The following is a 22784-nucleotide window of genomic DNA, read 5'->3' as shown; positions in this document are numbered from 1 at the left end:
AATCATAAGCATGTACCTACGGGTTACCTAAGGTGGGGCAGAGATATCAATTTACCCCACTTGCCTCATGTACATACTCAAGTCCAGAAGCTTCAGCTTGTAACTGCACTGATGTAACTTGCGACAAGGTGTAGCTTATAGAAATTGCCTTATCGCATTAGATCTTTCCGACTTCAATATTTCTCCCCAACTTCGTCAGTCTCACACGCTAGCAACCTCCCAAATTAGCCTCCCTTAACAATATCCTGAATATCAGCATACGTAACCGAACCCGAACTATCGACGGTAACAGTCCGGTCACGCTATGGCCGACTTCAAGCTGTCCGCGGAGCTTGTCGGTCATGATGCTGATGTATGTGCTCCCTTCAATTTATTTTCTTTTTTATACGAGAAAAAAGGTTCTAATCAACGGATACTATTCTCCAGGTTCGACATGTCTGCTTCCCCTCCCCCCAACTTATTTTCTCCGCCGCTAGGGACTGTACCGTTCGTGCGTGGAAACGTACCGGTACGTTGCCTCCCGTGTTCGAACCCTCCATAGCCACCCAGGGTTCCGAGTTCTATAATAGCCTAACCTATTTACCCCCCTCGTCCGACCATCCCGACGGTTTAGTCGTGTCTGCCGGCACCGACACTATCATTGATGTCAGAAGGGCCACCTCGACGGCCTCGGATAACGCTGAACGTCTGCTTATCGGTCATGCTCGGAACGTTTGTGCCTTGGCCGTCGTTCCCGGTGGTCGGTATATCGTGTCGGGAAGTTGGGATAAGACTGCGAGAATATGGAGTGTGAATAAGTGGGAGACGGAAGCTATCCTGGCTGGACACGAGGAGGCTGTGTGGGACGTCCTTCCCCTAGACGAGACTACCGTCGTGACGGCTTCTGCCGACAAGAACATTCGCGTCTACGACCTCAGGACTGTTGTAGCCGGCCAGGTCGAGCCTCGATCCACTATCTACACCTCTGACGTCATCCGAGCTCTATGTCGAGTTCCCAGCGGCCATCCGAGCGGCGCCGATTTTGCCAGTGCCAGCAACGATGGGGTCATCCGTCTATGGAAGCTGAGTGGCCAGATGGTTGGAGAACTCCACGGCCATGAAAGCTTCATATACGCCCTCGACACGCTGCCCTCTGGCGAGCTAGTCAGCTCAGGAGAAGATCGAACGGTCCGCATATGGAGGGGTACCGAGTGTGTCCAGACCATTACCCATCCTGCTATCTCGGTCTGGACTGTGTCCGCGTGTTCGGTGGATGGAGACATCGCGACGGGTGCCAGCGACGGTGTCATCCGTGTGTTTTCTCGTGATCCGAAGCGCCTAGCGAGCCCCGAAACTCTAGCGCACTTTGACGAATCCGTCAAGAGTTCGTCGATACCACAACAGCAAGTCGGTGGGATAAACAAGGAGAAGCTTCCGGGGCCCGAATTTCTAAAGAACAAATCGGGCACCAAGGAGGGACAGGTGCAGATGATAAGAGAGGAAAACGGTTCCGTGACGGCTCACCAATGGTCGATGAGCCAGCAGCAGTGGGTCAACGTTGGTACCGTGGTCGATGCAGTCGGTAGCAGTGGGCGCAAGGTTGAGTATAACGGCCAGTCTTATGACTACGTCTTTGACGTCGCCATCGAAGAGGGTCAGCCTTCCTTAAAACTGCCGTACAATCTATCCGAGAATCCCTACACCCGAGCCCAGAAGTTTATTGACGACAATGAGCTTTCGCAAAACTTCTTAGATCAGGTCGCCCAGTTTATCATCACAAATACGCAAGGGGCTACGATCGGACAAGGCTCTGGGGATTCCGGGGGGGCCGATCCGTACGGGACGGAGTCGCGGTATCGGCCGGGTGGTGACCCTAGCTCTTCTAAGGCCCGGTCTCTACCGCAGCGCGAGTATCTCGATATCACGGCTGCAAAATACGAACGTAAGTAACCCAGTAAATCCTACAATATTGGCTAGGTGGTTCGGCTCTAATTCTCTAATCATTTAGCTATATTTAAGAAGATTCTCAGTATCAACTCTTCTCTCGAAGCCGCAGGGCGCAAAGACCATTCTCTAAATCCACCAGCGCAGGAAGTGTTACTTGGGTTAAGACAGAGACTAGAAGCGAACCAACCTGTAGTGGATAATGCCTCTATTAGCTTAGTCGTCATGATGTGCACGCAATGGGACTATTCGGATAGGCTAGCCCCTCTCGACCTTTTCAGATGCACCGCAACGTCGCCCGCCGTAGCCAAGTTCAGGTCGGCCAACCTCGGCAGTCCGGTGCAGATAGCCATCTCCGCCGCGCTCGAGGGCATCCCGCCGGGCGCGCAACCTAACGAAAACTGTGCCATGATGGCGGCACGAACGATTGCCAATCTTTTCAGATCTACCGAAGGTCGAAGATTGCTCGCGCAGCACTCGGAAAGCCTACAAATTGCATCATTCGTCGACCGGGTATTAGGTATCGGTGGCCAGCCTGCGATAGGCCCGTACAACCGTAACCTATTGATCGCCTTGACGACGACCGTTGTGAATCTCGCCGTCCTAGCATCGAGAGAGCCGGGAAGCATTTCGGCCAACGTTCAGGTCCGTCTGCTAACTGCGCTCGCTCGGATCCTACAAACGCAGACGGAAGGAGAAGTTATATTCCGAGCGCTGGTGGCCGCAGGTACACTTATTACCGTGATCGGTAAGACGGCTCCCGAGGCGAAGAGTTTGTCGTCGCCCATAGCGTCGAGTAAAGAACGTATCTCCGAACAGCGTGTGAAGGATCTAGCCGACGAATGCCTGTCACTACTAAGATAGCCATAATCAAAGGTAATAGTATCAACTCAATCAGAACGTCCGCTTTCCGAGTAACCATCCCCGTCAAGCATTTTAATCTCTTCCGAGCTAGTCGTTGACGTTGATGCCAATCTTTTACATCATTAGGAGCCGGTGTTGAGCATCTCGAAGTTAATGATCCTTTGAAGAATTGGTATGGTTTTATTACATTCGGCGCTATCCGAATTACTCGAATAGACAGACTCAATACCATGTGAAGGTTTAAGAATTGGCCGCAGTAATATATGTAGACAGCCTCGAAACTTCGCCTAAGTCACGAGATTATGATGGTTCGTTCAATTTCATGTGTTCTTACCAAGTATATACAGTGTAATTATAAGCCTATTCTAAAAACCTCGAGGGTGTACTTTGAAAGACCCTCACGAGAATACAGAGGTTGGTGTATTAACATCCACTACGCCTAACCCCCTTTATTATTTCTAGGTAGGACTCAAATCTAGTACAACCCTTTGAGAAACACTAGTATCGAATGACTCACCCCAGGGTCAATGAATTGCAGTTTAGGACCAGCCGACTGCTCTGACATGTCTCGTTACTATGTAGTGTTAGCTAAAACACGTTGCTAACCGCCAGGTTTGAATTGTACCTATGATGGGCGGCGCCACAATGGTTAAGGTATATAGCACGCATTAATCATACATGGTCTTCCCCTTTTCATGTCTTAATTTCATCTGCGGAACTAAATACACCTACGGAATAAGACCGGGGTCTTTGCAAGGATACAGTTTACTTAAAAGGGTATCCATTGATCCTCGAGACAGTATAAGATCTATAAAATCTTCATCTTGGGATGATGAATGGTATAGCGGGATAGAAAATTTAATCATGTCTCCCTAAAATTAAAGGGCCTGGTCGGAATGAAAAGTTGCTCGCCAGTACCCCCGAAAAACGCTCAACCGCCCACCTTATACGCCAGTCCTAGATGCCACACGGTATATACAGATACAAGGTGTTACAAGCCAAAAAAAAAAAAAAACAATGTCTCACCTGCCTTGTTCATTTCCTTCGTCGTCGTAAATTTCCGCGCTCTTTAGGGCCTACAGTAAAAACCCCAGAGCGCACATAAATATCGGGAAGTAGCCTAGCCAGCTCCACGTTGCAGGCCTGTGGTCCCAAAGACCAGAGGCGCTGCTGGTACTCACGTTCGCCGCCGAACCTATCTCTTGCGTCGTAACAGTGTATATCTCAGCGAATCCGAGGTCTGTACTATTATAACAGTTAGACCCGTTAACTTTAGCGATCCTCTCGTCTCCAGGTTCAGCAAATGTAATGTCCGAACACTAGTATAATACGATTAGTCTTCAAATCATCATGACCGTCGGTGACATGGTAACCTACCGAAAACAGAGCGGCTCCATGCTGCGCTATCTCGACCACTTGTATAGTCGCGTTGTCTCCGGCGTTGAAACTCATGTTGGCGGGGAGGGGCACCTGGGGCAGACAAACCGTCCCGGGATATGGACCTTTCGAGGGACCGAGAAGTTGGAAAGGAGCGATCATGGGGAACGACATATTTAGTGGCCCGTGATCAGGTCCGTCCGTGCCGAATCCGAGATTGATGTAGAGGAATGCCGTCTGATGACCTTGAAACCAGCCTGGTTGAAACGCAACGGCGCCACCCGTGGTCGGCCAGTACGACCTATTCGTTGTTAAGGGGATACCGCCACCTATATCACATGCATCAGGTCGATTTGATCCATACCAAGATTGATAACAACATATATCAAGAACACTTAGGCAAGACGGACAGGTTTACTTACATGGATAAGTCCATTGCATGCCGTAAGGAAATGTGGCATTCTCGATGAGATTGTCTCCCCGCCAGCCGGGATAGGTAATGACTGTGTGAGCTGTTACTATAGTCGAGGCGACTACAGCTAGTAGTATTGAGGACAGCATTGTGCGTAAAGCGGTGTTTTCTTTTTCCCTCGTCTTTCGGACCCGTCAACAGAAACGGTCTGATGAACCGGCGTATGGGTAATCACGTCGCACAGCGATCAGCCGGTAATTTAGAATGCGGTTCCCAAACTGGCCTGCAGAGCCGATTGCGAAGACGGTCGAACGTGAATGTTAGTTACCCCCGTCTCCTAGTATACGCGATCAAAAGGACACCTCTCTGTCCGGCTCCAGTCAAATAGTTGTTCTGGTCGTGATACTAGCAATAACCTCAGATATTACTTTGCAGTGTGCGTATGCCCGTTTAAAGTGCCAGGACGTCGGCGCCGATGATGGAAGCGATGAGAAAAAGATCAGGAAAAGGTGGTAGGGCAGAAGGTGCTCATTATTACTCACGGGTGGGCGCAATAATTACAACGCCGTCCGTATCTGCTCGAAGCACCTGCATCGCCCAAGAGATCAAGGGTCAAAAGAAGCGGGCGCCATTTTGGGACACACTGTCCAGTGAGGAGGGCAGAATAATGTGCACGACGTGCAGCCGAAGCCTGTCCCTTGTCAACCGATCGGGCGTAGCCAATAAGATATCGCTGATGATACTTGGGCGAGTCGCTTGTTCAAGGTCTGGACGAAGGTGATTTGTCCAAAGTAGCCAATGATATCGATCGACGGCAGGGGAGCTCCGGGATCACAGCTGATAGTTGAACGTAACCCCCGAAAAGGCCATGGTTGGTGACAATAAACAGCGCCGGCACTACTTAAGACAGGGGTCAGGCAAAGCTCCCCAGGGCAAACAACCAATGATGATAGCTAGTATTAAGCGCCGACGAAAAAGCCCCCCTCGGGAAGCCCCAATCTCTTTCGATCTTAACGTGGACCCCAACCCATCCTACCGTCTTCCCCTTGCAAGGCTATTTTTGGCCGAATATGAGCGACCGGTATCATTTCCACCCACCACCAATCGTTTCTAGCAAGTAAAAAACCACCTTGCCATTTCAGCTACTATGTAAAGAATTTTTGTACCACCCCCACCAAATAAATAGGTATGTAGATATATACAAATTCACGTCTTTTCCCAATTCAACGCTGCTTAGCCTTGCGATATCTTGCGAGACGATATCACGATCATGATGATAACGGCAAGAATCTTGGCTGGTACCTAGACGGAAGAATTGTTAACATTAAAGCAAAGAGACATAATCTTGGCGCTCCCCCGGAAGTTATTCTGGGTCATTTTCAACGACCGATACAAATTTCCGGATTCCAAATCAAGTGCCCAAGTGGCATTCGGATGTTTTCTATGATGGTAAGAACGTGGCGGCCCCATGATATGACGTTACCGCACAAGTTCAAACGCATGTTCTTGGACTCGTAAGTGAGTTTGCGCCATCGATTTTTCTTCCGCGTCTCATCCCACGCATGAAGGCGGCTACGATAAACGAAGAGTCTTTCATGCTGTAAGTCTCAGGTGTGGCTAGTAAGGCTAGATACAAGGGACTGTGGCTTTAATAGTGACAATCTGTTCCCATTATTCGTTTTCCCTTATGTGGAGCTTTATGATAAACCACTATCCTAAGTGCCATCTCTAACATATTAGAAAATATATCAAGAGCTATTCATTCCTAGTCGCATTCTTAATCCATCAGAATTAGAATTACGGACTATTGACATACTTCCATAATAACTTGTGGCGACCTTTCCATGAGTTCGTTTATTACTAAAATTCCTACCGCAAATTTCTACATGGCAATTCTATTCATGCAGGTGTCCCTCATATTGATTGCTCCATGGCCTCAACAGTGATAGATAGTCTCGAGAAAGCAGCCGAGCCTGACGAAAAATGGACCCGGGTTCGTCACAAGGGACGGCGCCGACCTAAAGCATGTCACTCTGTCGCCCCTTCGTACATTGCTGGAGGTGTCTCTAACTCGGTGCGGCCGTCGTCCTTATCGGTTCCCGCCATCATGGAGGAGCACAAGCGTATCAAGTACCAATGGGAAACTTCGGCATGCTATCATGGGCTGCAAGAAATATTCGAATCGCGCATGTCCCCTTCTAACATTTCCGACGCTATCTGCTTTGGCACAGGATCGTTCGACCCCGAAGATAGCTCCTGGGAGATGAAGCGAAAGGCGCATATACAACTAGCCGCTTTTCTTTTCATCGTTGAGCAACTTCAGCGTAATAGTTCGCATACGATTCGATGTATCTTCCAGGAGCCTATTTTCAACACGTCCGATAAGGCGTTTATTCGCGCTTTAGGCCACGAAGTGGTTGACTCCCCTACGGGGTTCGAACTAGTCAGCCCAACAACACTAGTGTTTGGCATTCACTTGTACAGGGACGTTTATGCCCAAATTATCGGCAAGTGTCTCCCTGCCATGTTCATTGGGACGCCACAAGAAGTATGGGAAGAGTAAGTACAAGTAATTCTATTCCATGGGTTTGAGTGGCACATTTTCTATCGGTTAACCTTGTCGATTGTATCCCGGCTGACAATCGATAGATGCTACGGCTCTGACCCTTTGGACTGGGTTGAGCTGAATGAGCTGAATAAAAGATGCGACAAGGTTAAGTTTCCTGAGGACACAGGATATACCACCTTCTCGAGTACCACAATTCACCGGAGAAGATGTAATGAGACATGAGCCTCACACCAGAATGCATCTTCATGATTACGATATATTAGTGCATCCTTGATTCCGGACCCATTGGCGGAAACCAGACCGGAATCATATTCGATGTTATCGCCTATTCATAAGACCTCAGTATAGGATCTTCAAGTGGGTAATAGCAATTCCAGTCGGATTTATATAAAGCCCGAGTGCCAGAATCTCCCTGAAGAGACAACTCTATTAAGAAATTAAAGGAGGCTACTCGCTATTAGTAAGGTCTTAAGAGCTAAGCATTATATTTTTCAAAACATAGAAAAAGAATTTGTAGCGAGTGTATAAAAACTACGTAACGATATTACACCTTCGCCCCCTTCTTTATGTAAGGTGGTTACATTGTTGGATAAATTTGTTAGTAAATACGCCTCGGCTTGTTCCCGTTCATAGTTTCTCTATATTAGCTTACATGAGATGCTCTTATAAGGTCGTAATACCCATTGTTGGCCAGAGGCATCGAATGGTATCTTATATTCTGCATCATGAGGACACGCTTATAGGTCGTTCGATAAATTTTATATCGCTCTCAATAGGCGACCATTTTCTTTTCCGGGCATTAATTTATTCAATCGTGGTTTCATCATGAATTATCGGTGCTAGTCAGCGCAATATCTTACTCAATCAACGCGGTTCTGGGCCGCAGCATTTTCTATCAAGATCTAAATCAGTAACAAAATTTTTCTGCTATACAAACTCATACACGGCAGTAATACTTAACGCGAATTATGTTTATAAAGTTTATTTACTCGCTACTACCGGTTCTGCCTTGACAACTCTGCAACCCATGCTTGGTGCTCCTTTGCGAGCTTGATGGGATCATTCATCTCAAACGAATAATCGAATGGCATGTCGTCAGTAAGCGAGCCCGATTCCTGGTCGCCTGCGCCGTGTGAACTTTTACCGCCGACGTGCTGAATCAAGACCGGGGTGACAGCCCAACGTAAACTATCGTGATTATTGGCCCAATCTTCGAGAAATGTATCAACAGCGGCGTGGCTATCGTGGGTCTCACGGTATAGGGGGAGCAAGTTGTCGAGCACCTGTCGCTGAGGAAATATGAGTCCTTGGGCGCAGCAGCCGTACTTATGCATAAGGTGAACGCCAGGTTTTTTTGGTAGCATGCAATTACGGCCGGCCGCGAAGAATAGACCGATCAGCATGGGAGTACAAACTCCACAGAGTAAAAAGAGGACCGAAGAGGTTAGAATTCTACGCAGCACGGCAACACGCCAGCGAAGAGTCGTCAAAATTAAAACTTCCGCAATTAGTATTGCTATGCTTGCCTCGACATACAATGGCCATTCCTCGCTATTCCAGCCGAGGAGCCTACCGTCGTAGAAGACGCGCAGGTAGAGAACTACATAGATAAAAACCAGGTTAGTAATGGTGATATGAAGATAATAATTTACGGGGCGTATCTTTGTTAATGGATGGGTCAAAACATACACCCATCTCGTCCGAGCTCCTGGGTCTTCCTGGCGGCAGTATGCAACGCGCCGAGAGCTCGGTGATACCACCCATCTAAAGCAATCACGTCGTCCTCTAAGGTCATGATATATTTAGCACCGACCCTAGCGCATTCATCTAATAGTACTGTATAATCGATCTTCTGCTTTCGGGCATGGGCTTCGTAGTCCCCGTTCATCTCGAGCTGGCGCACAAGGTCGGAGGTTTCGACGTCGTCCGGGTAGGTTGGGAGATTGTCGGCCATGTTGATGAGCCAGGGTTGGTTGAAATCTTCGTGTTGGGATTGATCGGTGTGGGCTAGGAAGACGACAACGTAGATCCGTTGACGTTCGAGATCATCTAAGCCGTCGAGGACCGACCCGAGGGTTTCTTTCAAATAAGAGAACCCTTGTCGGCTCACCGAGGCGATGCCGATACAAAGTTCGGGAACGGTGGAGTTTGCGACCCATTTTGTCGGGGTATGAAGCGTAGCTAGATCTGCATACTTCCGGGCCTGGGCCTTGCGAAAGGAAGAATAGGTCAGGACGCGGGCGGATTCGGGCCTAAAAAAGACGGAAGATGGATCGCGAAAGCACTTTGACCGCAAGTAGAGAGCGATTACGATATAGCAGAGCAGAAAGCTCAAGAAGAACGACACGACGCCGCGGTTTGGAGTTGCACCGAGCATCTGAAAGCTGCTAACTCGCTCCCGGAGAACTAACAACCTCTCCCCCTTGACGCGTATTGGATACGTGATATATAAGAAATGGGGATCCGGCCGGAGGAAGAGAGAGGGAACTATAATGTATTGTTACATGCTCTAATTGAGGGTTAACACTTAACCTAGACATCCACAATTGGCAATTAGTAGTTGGGTAGCCAGTAGTTGGTAGTTGGAAGGAGTTAACCTGGCCGGACAATGGACATTCATATTGGAGGTCGATAGTGGTAAGTTGTTGTCCAGAATTGGCCTAGGTAATCACGACTATGCGTTAACAACCCTATCCGATACAGCCGATAGTAACGAATTATTGATGGAGGATCGTGGATTCTACATATGTAGGTATGCTTGTAAATCGTATGCCCAGACTTTGCCTAGAACTTGGCCAGAACCCGATTTACCTAACCAGTCTCTGTGCCACTGTGGCGGAGTGGCTGAGCATCTAGTTCTACTTACATTAGCAAATCAAGGCTTCCAAAAGAGTTAAAACATACTATCTCCGGAATAGTATAAAGGACATAAACAATCAGATTTAAGTAAGTAATGTACTGTGTTTTTCTGGCACCAGAGGACTTATATAATATTGCGTTTTGTCGTGATGTTTGGGGTTTTACATTCAAGTCTAGCAAAATTACTTACTTAAGTTAACCTATAAACGGGCCTTGACTACAATTTCATGTTGCTTTATATTTAAATTATGACGTTTAACTCATTCAATGCCTTAGGTACTCATCAACGAAGAAACACACTTACGGTATTATTACAGTTCGTAACAGAAGACTTGTCATGATATTAGGCAACCTGAAGGCTTACGAAGAATGGGGCTACAGTGTAATCGCTGTGTTAAAGTCACTGATCTCAGTGAGGGTGTCGAGCGAGTATAGTAATAGTAAATAGATGATTAGCTAGGAGAATAAGTTATATTAGTATGCGGCAGTTTAGTTAAAGATTTAAGTAGATAGAAGCTTCCTAGGACTAAAGAACAGTACCGACTTTATCTATAGTTACTAAATAGCATAAAAGTATTGACTTAGTAGTTAGATTCATGGTTGAATTTCCCCGTCATATTAATTGTTAATATTGTAAAAGTTTTAGAGGCTTAGGAGGTTTAGCAACTTAGTCTACAAACGATTTATGAGGCTTGAATTGTCAAGAAGCCTCTTCTGATCTTACCTAGGCGCTATGCTGGATCTCCATCGCTCAACCATAACTTACTGTCTTTTCCGTACTCGATTTCAAGGACAAAGGGGCACTAGATGCCGGCCGAAACCGAAGTTTGACCTCCGATTCAGCTTGTAGCCCATTGTATTCGTAGGTCGTCGGATTCGGCGGAGCACAAAGATATATGATGAGTTCGCGCTAGGTATTAAGAACGCCCACGGCCACCTTTGTTAGCAGGCGCGAATATCTTGATAACTCCAACAGCAACCAGTTGACGCATCAAACACCCAATAGGTTTGGTCAACTACGCAGTATTACTCCTCGGTGGCGTAATAGACTATACTAGACGTCGCTTATATTTCACAGCGATACGCAACTTATACATAAGCACGGTTCTTGATAGTATAGGGAGCTCAATATTACGAGTCCAATACGAAATCCTACCCAAGGCTATCATCGTTTGAGATCCTTTATCATATAAGGCAAGAACAAACATGCCGGACACCACGCCAGCGCAAATATTATGCGGGACTCAAGGATCGGACCAAGGACAATGCCGGCAAAGGCATATAGAACTACCTGGTAGTAACTTGCCCACTCCGCCCAATGGATGGCCAGATATAAGAGGTCTTAATCAGCTTCAGGCCAGCCGCGAGGAATGGCTCAATGGTGATGCTCTTGATAAAGCGCTAAAGGTGTACCACAACAGCTTGCCGAAGCTGGCCAGGGACTTGATCCACATTGCAGACACGAGTATCGAGGGAATATTTGGGACTAGCACCAAAGCGTTTGAGGACATATTGGCAAGAAATTACAACAGATTCTGTCGGAGTCTTAGACGGACCGAATATACCCTGTGGCCGATGAACATACATGGTAATCATTGGGAGTTAGGTGTTATCCGTAAAGAGAATCCGAATAATGAAAATGAGGGATGGACAAGAATTGTTCAGGTGGGCATTATCGATTCGTGGGAAGATACGAAGAGGGGGCCTAGAAAACAATTTGCTGAAGGTCGACTAAAAAAGTTCCTTAAAAAAAATAAATTCACATTTGATCGGCATCACCGGCGCGACGTGTCGACAGACCGGCAGTTAGACATGTGGAGCTGCGGTCTCCGAACGTTTTGGGCAGCAAGGCATATTATGGACCGGATAGTGGCTATGACGCGAGGTGACACCTATCATTATAACGAAACCCTCTGGGAAGACATGGCCGGGTGGTTCAACCCCGACTTGGTGAGATGGGAGATGATTGGCCTTACTGCATACGATGCTGTTCGAGAAATGGGCTATAGAGCACGTATCGCGGTGGAAGTGGTTAGCACTTCTCGGGACGGAGCTCAAGACGTAGACGCGGCAACTTTGATGGTGCCGCCGGAAGGCGGGAGCTCGGTCGTAGTAGGCAAACCAGAAACTAGAAAGAGGGCGAGAGAAGATGACGGCGAGGAACTGCCTCCCAATACAAGAAGAAAGACTGAGGGGAAACAGGTGTCTGGTAAACCATCAATAGCACCGGAATTCGGGATGGATAATTATGAGCCCTTCAATAAAAAGAAAACCAACCCGGTCTTCCCGCCTGACATCCCAGAAGCTAGTACTTCTTCGTCTAATGTTTTGCCGGTAAAGGTCCCTCCCCAAGGCCAGGAGAGCAGTAAGACAACCGGGGGAAATACAAGAAACCAACCCAGGAGAAGGGGGGGTAATAAGGGCAAGGGCAAGGGCAAGGGTAAGAAATAATCGTTCCTTTGATATTTCCGAAGCTTGTAGCTCATTACGTCTGCGGAAAAACTTGATGATTTTGGATCGAAGGATGGTGGAGATAGGGGATACGGAGGCAATGGGGTAGGGTTCGTGGGACGTGGGACGTTGAAAGTTGTAAGAGTCTTGGGTGGGATTTGAGGCGTTTTAGCCCTAGGTGTAATTTGTAAATTTTGCGGCTCTTTTTACCTTTGGCACACTCAGGTTGTGCTTGGGGATTTTTGTACGATTAGGTACTTTATCACTTATTGGTAGATACGTGATATGTTAAGTACGGGGTGTATACATGTATAGAGAAAGCTTAAGTGGAAGTATACATACACTATTGAAGGTGCATGAGAACTTTAATTGTATTGACGCGTACGAAGTATGACGCACTTAATCTTGTCTTACATCTAGGTCCATCTGGATGCATCGATGTCTTGCGCTTTCAGTTTTATCAAGTCTTATCAAGTCTTATCAAGTCTTGGCAGTGAGGTTAAATGCCCTTTAGATGCATAAATTCACGGACCTAACCCTTGTTTGTACATATCTTCATTTATCTTTCATTTATCCGACTACCTAGGTAGCCAGTCCCGCTCTGACGCGCTCGGCCGTCTTCTGTCTTATAATTTTAGGTTAGTTATATTATCATCTTTTCACTCTTCACTTTTCATACATTTACATAGAAATATTTCCTTAATATTGCTACAACAGCTACAACAGCTACAACATACATTAAAGAATCCCGAACGAGGCTGTATAATGCCATTCTTAGATTGGGACATCATCGCGCCTTATCGTAGTCAATCGTAGTTGGATAGCCTTGTTCAGCAATGGACGACTTTGACCGAGACTCTAATGCGAGCTCGGATAACGAGCACGATGACGATATTATGATCCACGATGCGGACGGCGATGGTGACGCCGACGTGGACGTAGATGGCGAGGATGAGAATGACAATCCAGACCACGACGAAGACGACAATGACAACGATAACGATAATGAGAACGAAAACGACGAAGAGGAAGATGATGATCCCGACCAGCACGAGAACGAAGACGAAGAAGACGCTCATGACCACCAACAACCAAACGGCTTGGCTAACCCAGCCGTTACTCGAACTTCGGCTACCCCCGGTCCTCTCGCTACTCCCAAGTGGAAGCCCAAGGTTCGCCCGGAAGTGCTCACCGCAGCTACGTACGATATCGTTCCGACCATGGCAGCTCCCATGGCTACTAGTATCAACGCGATAGCTATAACTCCCGATCTTCGTTACTGGATGACAGGCGGAAGCGATGGATACATCAGGAAGTACGACGGGCCCGCTACAATCAACGGCAAGACCCTCCTGACTGTAGCGCAGCGTCATCCGTTCGTCGACTCGGTAACTAAGGCTGGTGTCTTGATGTCGTATTGGGAAAATGCCGAGCCCCAACCTGCCCCTGTACGGCAAGAAGATTTGGTCCTTAGCCCCGTCTATAGTTTAGCTGTCCACTCCCAAGCTTTGTGGCTCCTGTCCGGCCTCGAGAGCGGCGGCATTAATCTCCAAAGCGTGCGTCACGACGAAGGGAAACGGATTGCATGTCTCAAGAAGCATACCAATGCCGTCAGCGTTCTAACTCTTTCTCCGGACGAGAAGAGCGTACTAAGTGGCAGCTGGGATAAGAATATATTTGACTGGGATCTGAATACGGGACAAGTGGCACGTCAGTTTGATGGAAGTGGGGGACAGATTTCTGCCGTCGAGATTCGGCCTATGGGGGGACAACCGATTCCCCCGGAAGCCAGCGAAGAGGAGATCCCGAGCGATACGTTCTTTAGCAATAATACGCATCCTGGCGCCGACAGCGACTTAAAGTTTGAGATGGATGGCACATTTGGCATGGATATCGACACTGGCGTGAACGGCATAGGAGTGAATGGCGCTTCTGACCAGATGGCTAACGGGGGAGATGCCATGCCTGATGGTCGAGGGAGTCCTGCGCATGACAGCCTATTCGGTGGCAGCCCAACGGGCGGCTCCGACCTCTTCGGTGACAACGACGGGATGGGCGCTTATGAGGGGGAAGAGGACAACGAATTTTCCCGAGCGATGATGCAAGATTCGGCTCAGGATGCCGACGTTGCGATAGGCAATTATAATTTGTCTGGTCCAACCTTTGAACCAGGGTCGAGTCAAGTGCCAACCACTCAGCCTCTTCCTAATTCGAACTCCTCAGACCCTACTCTGTTTGGCGACAATGCGCTCAGTTCTTTTAGGACCGATGGAAATCTCGACCCGTCGTCTCTGCCCTCCATGTCGGACTTTTCGCAGTCAATAAACCCAAGTGATAACACTTTCCGATCGCAGCTAGCAGATATGCCCTTGCCAACTACTCAGGGTGGCCAAGGGGAATTGCCTCAGTCACCGTCCGCTGTTTTCGCCGCTCCGCCCCCTGCGCATTACGATATGACGCAGACTTCGGATAGCACTTTTCTTTCCGCGTCTATCCATGGGACCTTATGTATTTGGGATCGTCGAATGCAAAATCCCGTGGCGCGTATTGGGAACAGGCATGGTGTCCCTCCCTGGTGTATGGGGGCGTGCTGGAGCCCGGATGGCAATTGGATATACGCGGGCAGGAGAAACGGCACGGTGGAGGAATTCAGCATACAGAAGGCAAAGGGTGGTCGCGTAGGCTGGCAACCAGAACGGGTTTTCAAGTTTCCTGGTGGTAGTGGACCAGTTAGCTGCGTTCGATCAATGCCCAACGGACGGCATCTAGTTTGCGCCTCTCACGACATTCTTCGACTTTACGACCTTCGCTCCGAGCATTCATCTAAACACTCGCCACCACCTTTCCTGATTATTCCTGGTCCGCCACGTGCCGGTGTCATATCCAGCTTATATATTGACCCGTCAAGTCGCTTCATGATATCAGCTGCGGGGAACCGAGGCTGGGAAGGGACAACTACCGAAGTACTTATTGGATATGAAATAAACGTTCCATCGTGATAGCAGCCGCCCACCGATATTCTATCGGACTTACCGGATCGATACTAACTCGGAACTTTTGGATTTCCGTGCGCGTTGCTATCGCGAGCCTATCTGCCGTTATTTGCGCAGCTTTCTCCTCCCCCTTTTCTTTAGTTCGTTGATTCAACAACTTGTTTGGAAAAGTAGATACCCAACATTTGATTTGGAAACGGCGAAGCGGGGCAATGGTGCTTTCTACGGGGTCGGCCGGAATTCATATTTTAAGTACTATCGCTAGACGACAGGATAAGAATTAGCGACAATGTCGCTACAGTATCTCGGCCTGGTGTTTTACAAGGAGCTAAGAGTTCCTGGAGTAAGTGACGGATAGATCCGAACATGTTTCCAATATTGTCACTCACTCTAGAGACGGTATAGTGTCGATAGCGATGAGAGAATAATGACGGCTGGAAATTTTGGCTAGCTTGGGTTCTGATTTATTATGGCTATGAAGTCTATCTTGTGCGCGTAACAAGATACCTTTACGGTCTATGTTTTGATCCTGCTTAGTTTTCCATCGTTTCTCTTCTTACCCTTGGCCTATTAGCTTCAAACAGACTATTCTCCATACTCAGTCTGCATTTGGAAATCGACTGAGAGCTGCAGCTTATCCCGCTTGGTAGATGGCTAATGCGTTGACATGTGGGTTGATCTGGGTGAGGTTGAATGGTGTGACGTATAGATCGTCGTCTGTGATAGCCAAGAAGATAGTACCGTTCACAGCAGGGTCGCCTTCATATGTCGAGGTGTTGGGTTGAATGGTATATGCAGTGTTGCCACTGATATTCTGTAAGGGGGTATAGGTGACGTTGAGCTGAGAGACCCAGGCGGCGAACTTGGGATATCCTGCCGACGTGCTAGTAACGTAGCTGTTGTTAGGCCCGATGAGATCTCCGGGGCTATCCCACCTCAGGAAAATTTGACGGCCGGGATATGATAATGGAGTGGTCCTATTATGCGTGATGGCCGGACTGCAGTTTTGACCGATATCACCGCGCAAGCAGCTATCTGCTGCTGAGATATTTCGAGTGCTGAGTGTGTTCGCGTACCCGCCGGTGGTCTCGTTCCAGGCGTTAGAACCGTTGATACGAGCTGGGTTTGGCTGGTTGATGACGTGTAGCGAAGGGAAGTTCTGCCAAATGAGGCGAGTCTGATTAGCTGGACACGACGAGATATACGGAGCCAGGAGGGACCACGCCCAGGATTGTGGGATGCCTATCTCAAACCATATTGGCATAGGAAAGAGGCCATCGAACTGGCGGAAAATGAGCTGCTGTCGTGCTTCTGTGGTGATAGACTGCAAAAGTATCTGAGCCGTTTCACGCGAATCAAGATGATTCAAGAAACCATATACGCCCGACTCCCCCCATCGGGTTAATTTCTGGTTGAAGTCGATGAATTCTCGCACGCTTGTTACTGGGTAGTTGTAAGTACACTGCACCGGAGCGTTGTCTCCCAGCAAGTTAGTCAAAGCTGTAGCATGACCAACTTCTTGTTCAGCCATGAACTGGATGAGATACCGATCTTCGGCATTCAATCCGGCGGCCTCGAACTCTTCGGCGGAGAACCTGGCTAAACCCCAGTGGAAGAGATCGAGCTCGATCCACTCTTGATAAAGGGCTAGCGCAATGGACTCGTAGTCAAAATCGCTTATTACACGATACACTGGCTCGGACCCATTGGTTCCCAGACCACCGTTAGGCGTGTATGGTGCGGGTTGTGGTTGGTGAAGCTGCCCGTCTGCCGGATATTGCAGCTTGTACGGCTCTGGCGGCCTGATTGGGATGCTTAAAGCTGTGATCTTTGTAGATAGTGCGCCGGTCGTCGTAGCCGGTGGGCCGGTGTATGGGCCGTGAGAGGTCACGTTCGTCACGGGAACAACAGGGACTGTCGTGGTCGCGTCGGATTGCACGGTAGTTTGAGCTTCAGAGACGAAGGGGACTGCAAGAGAGCATGGCACGACGAGTGCCAGGACGCCGGCACTTGCTAAACCGATGAAGTGTACCATGATTATTGTTACACTGACTCTAGCAACCAGGAAAAGAAGCCCGAATACAAATGCCTGTACGACTAACCACTCGTTAAAAACCAAATGCGTCAAGGGGTTTATATGCGGTTTATATGCGGTAAGATTCTATAGTATAGCTGCACGATCGGGTTATCATGACGAGTCGAAGTACCTCTCGGTAAAGTTATCTGTCCGTGTTCAGATTCTTAGCGTCATAATCATGTATTCCATGATAGTTACATTACGAAATCGTAATCCCATTCCATATTGTCAACATCGGAGGCCACGATAAAGAGGCAGCGTACACGTCATTTATTTACTGGGAAACCTTCAATTGCCCCCTTGCCGTTTTGATCTAGCAGATGGATTTGCTCATCACGGCCTATTCGTCATCAACAGACGAAATACGCGTGGAACGAATTATAGAGACGTCGCAGCTCGCTCGCAGCAGAAGGAGACGTATGCCAAATTCTTGGATGTTTTTTTGGGTGAGGAACGGGAGTCGAAAGGATAAGGTTAATTTGGACCGCTATCATCATCCGATTATAAGAAGCCGAGATGCTAACGAGAGACCTCCTCGAGCTGCTATAAGAGAAAACTACATCTCTCTTCGTCTCTTTAAATCTACTAGAGGGCAAGCTTTAAAGTTTGATATCAGATGTGAATACGATGAGCAATACTCGGTCCCGGACTCCAAATCATGTCCAGGTAGGTTACGGTGACGTTGCCCAGCGTGGAGCCGAGGCCGAGGTCAATGACCGCGATAGTGAACTTGGTGTCAGTACCCAGTATTCTAGTTCGTGCTACACCTAAGCAGATAAGTTGTTATATATCTAGCTTCGCCGTCTTTTTACTGCTCGTGATATATTAATACCTCTCGGCATTGGGTGCAGCTCTTCTCAACTTAGTAGACTACTGTAAATTATTAGCCAAAATACCCGTAAACATCTGTCCCTCTTAGTTGTGGTTATTCGGTTTGAATAGTTGAAACCTCAATCGCCTACCAGCATCACCTACCAGCATCGCCGCGAAAAGACCATGTTTACGTTGTTATTAAAGAGCGGTACCTTAAGTAGCTAAGTAAATCGATTATTTACCGGATTGCGTGGATAAGTCCCTTGCTTACGACCCCTCACGAGGGTGGTACTAACAATACAATCCCTTGTAGATAAGCTAATCCTGGTGATATTCGATGCTGTATCGGCTCATCCCTTCGCGCTCTTCTAATTTGTTTAGACTGGCGGTCGTCTTGGGGCGCTGGATTCCTTAGGAATGAACCCTTACGTATCTGGTATAGATAACCTACCTCCTAAGGTAGATACTCTATTCAAATGCTGGAGTATCAATGCTCTCCACAATTATGAAGATCACCGCATGGCCGTTTACTACGTAGGTAACCTTCGTAAGGTCACCCATTTCAGGAAGGTCGCAAAACGCCACCATCGAGGGAGTAGATTTAACGCAATATCATTCTAGACTGGTAGGCTTTGATTTACTCTTTTGCATCAATTTTTGCAGTAAGGATATATTCATTCATGATCCTACCACAGCGGTCCTCATTGACTTAGGATGGCATACAGGCGACTGTCTTTAGTGACCCCGCAACTTATTTACTTTTTTTCCACGATCTTTCCTCTCACGGCACTCTGTGTCGACGTGCTGCAATTCGTAGATCCTCTTATCGGTAGCACTAATGGCGGAAATGTATTTGCGGGTGCCACAAGTATGTCCTTCTATTTCTCAGTAGTCATCTACTAAACACAATGTTGCAGGGCCATACGCTTTGGCAAAACCTGTCGCGGATGTGGATGGGCAGAATACCGGGGGTTTCGCAACCGATGGCTCAAGTATCACGGGCTTCTCCGCAACTCACGACAGCGGCACCGGTGGGAACCCTAGCCTAGGAAATTTCCCTTTATTCCCTCAGATATGTCCTGGGGGTGACGTGAATAATTGTAACTTCCTCATAAGCGAGAGGGCTACTCACTACGTTGAGGATTCGGTGGTTGCTCGGCCGGGCTACTTCGGGGTGGAATTGGTCTCGGGGATAAAGGCCACAATGACCTCTAGCGATCACGCCGCATTATATAGGTTTGAATTTCCGGCCGGGGATGATCAGTATCCCTTAATACTACTCGATTTGACGGACCTGTGGAAAAGCCGCCAAAATGCTTCAGTTAGCGTAGACGCCGAAAGCGGGCGGCTGAAGGGAAATGGCACATTTCTCCCCAGTTTTGGACCTGGGTCGTACGTGATGCACTTCTGCGTGGACTTCTTTGGCGGCGATGTCATTGAAAATGGGGTATGGGTCAACAACCGAGCAGGGACGGACCCGAAAGAGCTTTTCGTCACTCGTGGTTTCAACCTCTTTTATTTAGAAGCCGGCGGGTGGGTTGGATTCAGCAACCTGGCTAACAACACCTTAACCGCCAGAATGGGAATAAGTTTCATAAGTGCTGATCAGGCTTGCCAGCGGGCAGCAGAGGAAATTCCCAGCCCGCTTAACGACTTTGACGGACTCGTGGCCCATACAGAAGATGCATGGCGAGAGAAGTTGAGTCCGATATCTGTTGATGCTGGCGGTGCCAGTGAGGAATTCCAAACTAGTTTCTGGAGCGGTCTGTATCGCACTATGATCTCCCCACAGAACTATACCGACGAAAACCCCTACTGGAATAGTGGGATACCATACTTCGACTCGTTTTATTGTATTTGGGATTCGTTCCGCGTTCAGCATCCGCTCCTCACCATCCTCGATCCACACGCGCAAATTCAGATGGTCAACTCGCTTTTAGATATTTATAAGCACGAGGGTTGGCTACCCGATTGTCACATGTAAGATGTCATTACCTAGATCGCTGTACGCAGGGCAGAACTAACCCAATATCCTACGTACCCAGGTCACTTAGCAACGGCTGGACCCAGGTAAGGAAGTCTGAATTTATTTAATGGGATCAGTGTCTATCGAAAACCCTCTTATTTCACGTCTCTTCTCGTTAAACTTCCATTCGTATGCGATACTTACTATCTCATACAGGGTGGCTCAAATGCGGATGTTGTACTTGTCGATGCTTACGTCAAAAATCTTACAGGCATCAGCTGGGACGTCGCGCTTGAGGCTATCATACAGGACGCCGAAGTCGAACCGTTGGAATGGGCATATCACGGTCGGGGCGGCCTACGGAGCTGGAAGGATCTCCAATATATCCCTTACCTAGATTTTGATCCGGTGGGATTCGGTACTAACTCGCGCAGTATTTCGAGGACGCTCGAATACGCGTATAATGACTATTGTCTCGCCACATTAGCGCAAGGGCTCGGGAGAGACGATTTATACGATAAATATGTTCTACGAAGTGCTAACTGGCAGTACCTATGGAAGTCAGACCAGCGCTCGGTTATCGATGGAAATGATACCGGGTTTACGGGCTTCGTGGAACCAAAGTACCAGAATGGTACTTGGGGATTTCAAGATCCGATTGCATGTTCGGTGCTTGCAAGCTTTTGCTCGCTCACCACCAATCCTAGTGAGACCTTTGAAGCCAGGTTAGTATCCCGAGCTTACTATCTTCTTGGCTAAAGTGAGAGAGTGCGTGGGAGTTTATACAGTGGCCCATTTCTTTCCATATGTTCTTGATTAAACTATTAAATATGGTGGTTACTGATTCTTATCCCAATAGTATTTGGCAATACCAGTTGTAAGTAATAGATTCGTTCCAAGCGAAGCGTCTTATACGACTGACGAACTCGATAGCCTTGTCCCGCAGTCGATGTCCGCCTTGATCGAGCTAATGGGGAGCGAGGAGCCATTTATTCAGCGCCTTGACTTCTTTCACACGTCAGGGCTAGCTGATATCTCTAATGAGCCCGTTTTTTCGACGGTATATTTGTATCATTATGCCGGTCGTCCTGGGTTATCCACGAAACGGCTACACACCTATATCCCGTCGGCATTTAACACATCCCACGGGGGGCTACCAGGAAATGATGATTCAGGTTCGATGGGAGCGTTCGTCGTATTTGGGATGATAGGCCTCTTCCCGATATCTGGGCAAGATGTGTACCTCATTTCGGCGCCATTTTTTCGGGAGGTTAACATAACGAGTCCTCTAACGGGGAAGACGGCACAGATTAAAACCGTCGGATTCGATGCCGAATATAAAAATATCTACGTACAGAACGTAACAGTAAACGGTCAACCGTGGACTAAATCTTGGATCACTCACTCCCTTTTTAATGAGGGGTGGACAATGGAACTGGTGCTTGGAAGCCAGGAGTCTGAATGGGGCACCAAATTAGAAGATCGACCACCTAGTTGGGGTGAGGTGATGGTTTGATTATAGAGTAGGTAGCTACCTACTTGGGTACCTAGACATGGAACGTTCTACATACAATAGCCCATTAATATATTCAACATGTTTTTGGCATATAGTGATACCCAGTCACCCTATAAAATACCAGGCGAACCAAGAATATAATATGGTAGTTGACCAGCTTAACCATAGCACAATAGAGATTTAAATAGATTTTTTTGGGGAGGGGGAGGGGTATATATTACCTATGACACTTAATAAAAGGAGAGCTGATATTATTTGAGGAAATGATAGATTTTCATGAGCGCCAGTGACATGCTTGGCGGGTTATTCGAGCCAGCTCTATGACTTCGATGACAGCTACAGAAGGTATCTTCGTTGTTGAATACTATTAAGGGAAACACTCATTTTCATCACCGTGTTTTTAACAAGAGATTTCTATTATTGATAACTTCGCCTTACATAGAATAATACTGCCCTATAAGCCCATAACTGAACTGTGGTGGGCATAATCCTACCCGTCATATTTGAAAGGCGTATTTGTAACGTTCACAGAATAGCGTACTTAGGGTACATAATAATCAAGATATAATACACCTTAATACACATTAACGGTGCTCTTAAATCACTCAGTTTGTGCTTCCTGTATTTTATAAAGACTTGGCCATTGGGACAAATACTTCTATATCTCTGTACATTGCAAACAGAGTTACAAACACGCAGAGCCAAGTTTGCCTACGTAGCCGGTTGGTGAGGTTTCGTAACCTGTCATTATATCATCTCTATAATATTATCTAAGACATAATGTCCACCTGTTTTGATTTAACGGACTTAACAAAGGGAAGATAGGTAGGACGCAGACGTGTTTGCTAAACGTGCCGCATATTTTGAGGCATGATATGCATGTAGGTACCCAGTGAAAAGATAATAATGTAAATTTCTGGTTTGAGAATTTCGAAGCAACTTGCTGTAATTTCTCTACCCCCCT

General features: G+C 47.6%; 8 protein-coding genes across 8 annotated transcripts; 5 read left to right on the top strand and 3 right to left on the bottom strand.

Moving 5' to 3' along the window:
* Positions 1 to 88: 88 nt before the first annotated feature.
* F5Y00DRAFT_249142 (PFU-domain-containing protein) lies at positions 89 to 3341 on the top strand (the record flags this gene model as incomplete). Its single annotated transcript, XM_048009552.1, has 4 exons — positions 89 to 194; positions 257 to 352; positions 427 to 1921; positions 1988 to 3341. Coding segments are annotated over exons 2-4 (2338 nt in total), but the record flags the coding sequence as incomplete, so codon positions are not given.
* A 522-nt stretch (positions 3342 to 3863) lies between these two features.
* Positions 3864 to 4725, bottom strand: F5Y00DRAFT_256161 (uncharacterized protein; the record flags this gene model as incomplete). Its single annotated transcript, XM_048010373.1, has 3 exons — positions 3864 to 4106; positions 4165 to 4493; positions 4587 to 4725. 3 exons carry the CDS (start codon positions 4723 to 4725, stop codon positions 3864 to 3866), a joined length of 711 nt encoding a protein of 236 aa, XP_047860216.1.
* A 1415-nt stretch (positions 4726 to 6140) lies between these two features.
* F5Y00DRAFT_202986 (uncharacterized protein) lies at positions 6141 to 7582 on the top strand. The gene is made up of 2 exons (XM_048005385.1): positions 6141 to 7135; positions 7226 to 7582. Exons 1-2 carry the CDS (start codon positions 6507 to 6509, stop codon positions 7365 to 7367), a joined length of 771 nt encoding a protein of 256 aa, XP_047860215.1. The 5' UTR covers positions 6141 to 6506; the 3' UTR covers positions 7368 to 7582.
* A 519-nt stretch (positions 7583 to 8101) lies between these two features.
* F5Y00DRAFT_202971 (uncharacterized protein) lies at positions 8102 to 9641 on the bottom strand. The gene is made up of 2 exons (XM_048005384.1): positions 8835 to 9641; positions 8102 to 8745 (listed from the first exon to the last, which is right to left on the bottom strand). The coding sequence occupies exons 1-2, from the start codon at positions 9520 to 9522 to the stop codon at positions 8141 to 8143; spliced, it is 1293 nt and encodes a 430-aa protein (XP_047860214.1). The 5' UTR covers positions 9523 to 9641; the 3' UTR covers positions 8102 to 8140.
* A 1394-nt stretch (positions 9642 to 11035) lies between these two features.
* On the top strand, positions 11036 to 12455 carry F5Y00DRAFT_274161 (uncharacterized protein; the record flags this gene model as incomplete). Its single annotated transcript, XM_048013303.1, has 2 exons — positions 11036 to 12312; positions 12358 to 12455. Exons 1-2 carry the CDS (start codon positions 11211 to 11213, stop codon positions 12453 to 12455), a joined length of 1200 nt encoding a protein of 399 aa, XP_047860213.1. The 5' UTR covers positions 11036 to 11210.
* Positions 12456 to 13112: 657 nt separating this feature from the next.
* F5Y00DRAFT_202941 (WD40 repeat-like protein) lies at positions 13113 to 15768 on the top strand. Its single transcript, XM_048005382.1, has one exon. It carries the CDS (start codon positions 13292 to 13294, stop codon positions 15452 to 15454), a length of 2163 nt encoding a protein of 720 aa, XP_047860212.1. The 5' UTR covers positions 13113 to 13291; the 3' UTR covers positions 15455 to 15768.
* F5Y00DRAFT_202942 (ferritin-like domain-containing protein) lies at positions 15769 to 17664 on the bottom strand. The gene has a single exon (XM_048005383.1). The coding sequence runs from the start codon at positions 17481 to 17483 to the stop codon at positions 16083 to 16085; it is 1401 nt and encodes a 466-aa protein (XP_047860211.1). The 5' UTR covers positions 17484 to 17664; the 3' UTR covers positions 15769 to 16082.
* A 1345-nt stretch (positions 17665 to 19009) lies between these two features.
* On the top strand, positions 19010 to 21988 carry F5Y00DRAFT_249130 (glycoside hydrolase family 92 protein). Its single transcript, XM_048009551.1, has 6 exons — positions 19010 to 19206; positions 19256 to 20318; positions 20384 to 20408; positions 20521 to 21029; positions 21164 to 21181; positions 21238 to 21988. Exons 1-6 carry the CDS (start codon positions 19053 to 19055, stop codon positions 21818 to 21820), a joined length of 2352 nt encoding a protein of 783 aa, XP_047860210.1. The 5' UTR covers positions 19010 to 19052; the 3' UTR covers positions 21821 to 21988.
* Positions 21989 to 22784: the final 796 nt, after the last annotated feature.

The sequence above is a fragment of the Daldinia vernicosa genome, assembly GCF_022497035.1.
Source record: "Daldinia vernicosa strain CBS 139.73 unplaced genomic scaffold F5Y00scaffold_79, whole genome shotgun sequence".
Taxonomy (NCBI): Eukaryota; Fungi; Ascomycota; class Sordariomycetes; order Xylariales; family Hypoxylaceae; genus Daldinia; species Daldinia vernicosa.
Note: the sequence above shows the minus strand (reverse complement) of the source record. Positions and strands in the feature narration are given on the sequence as shown.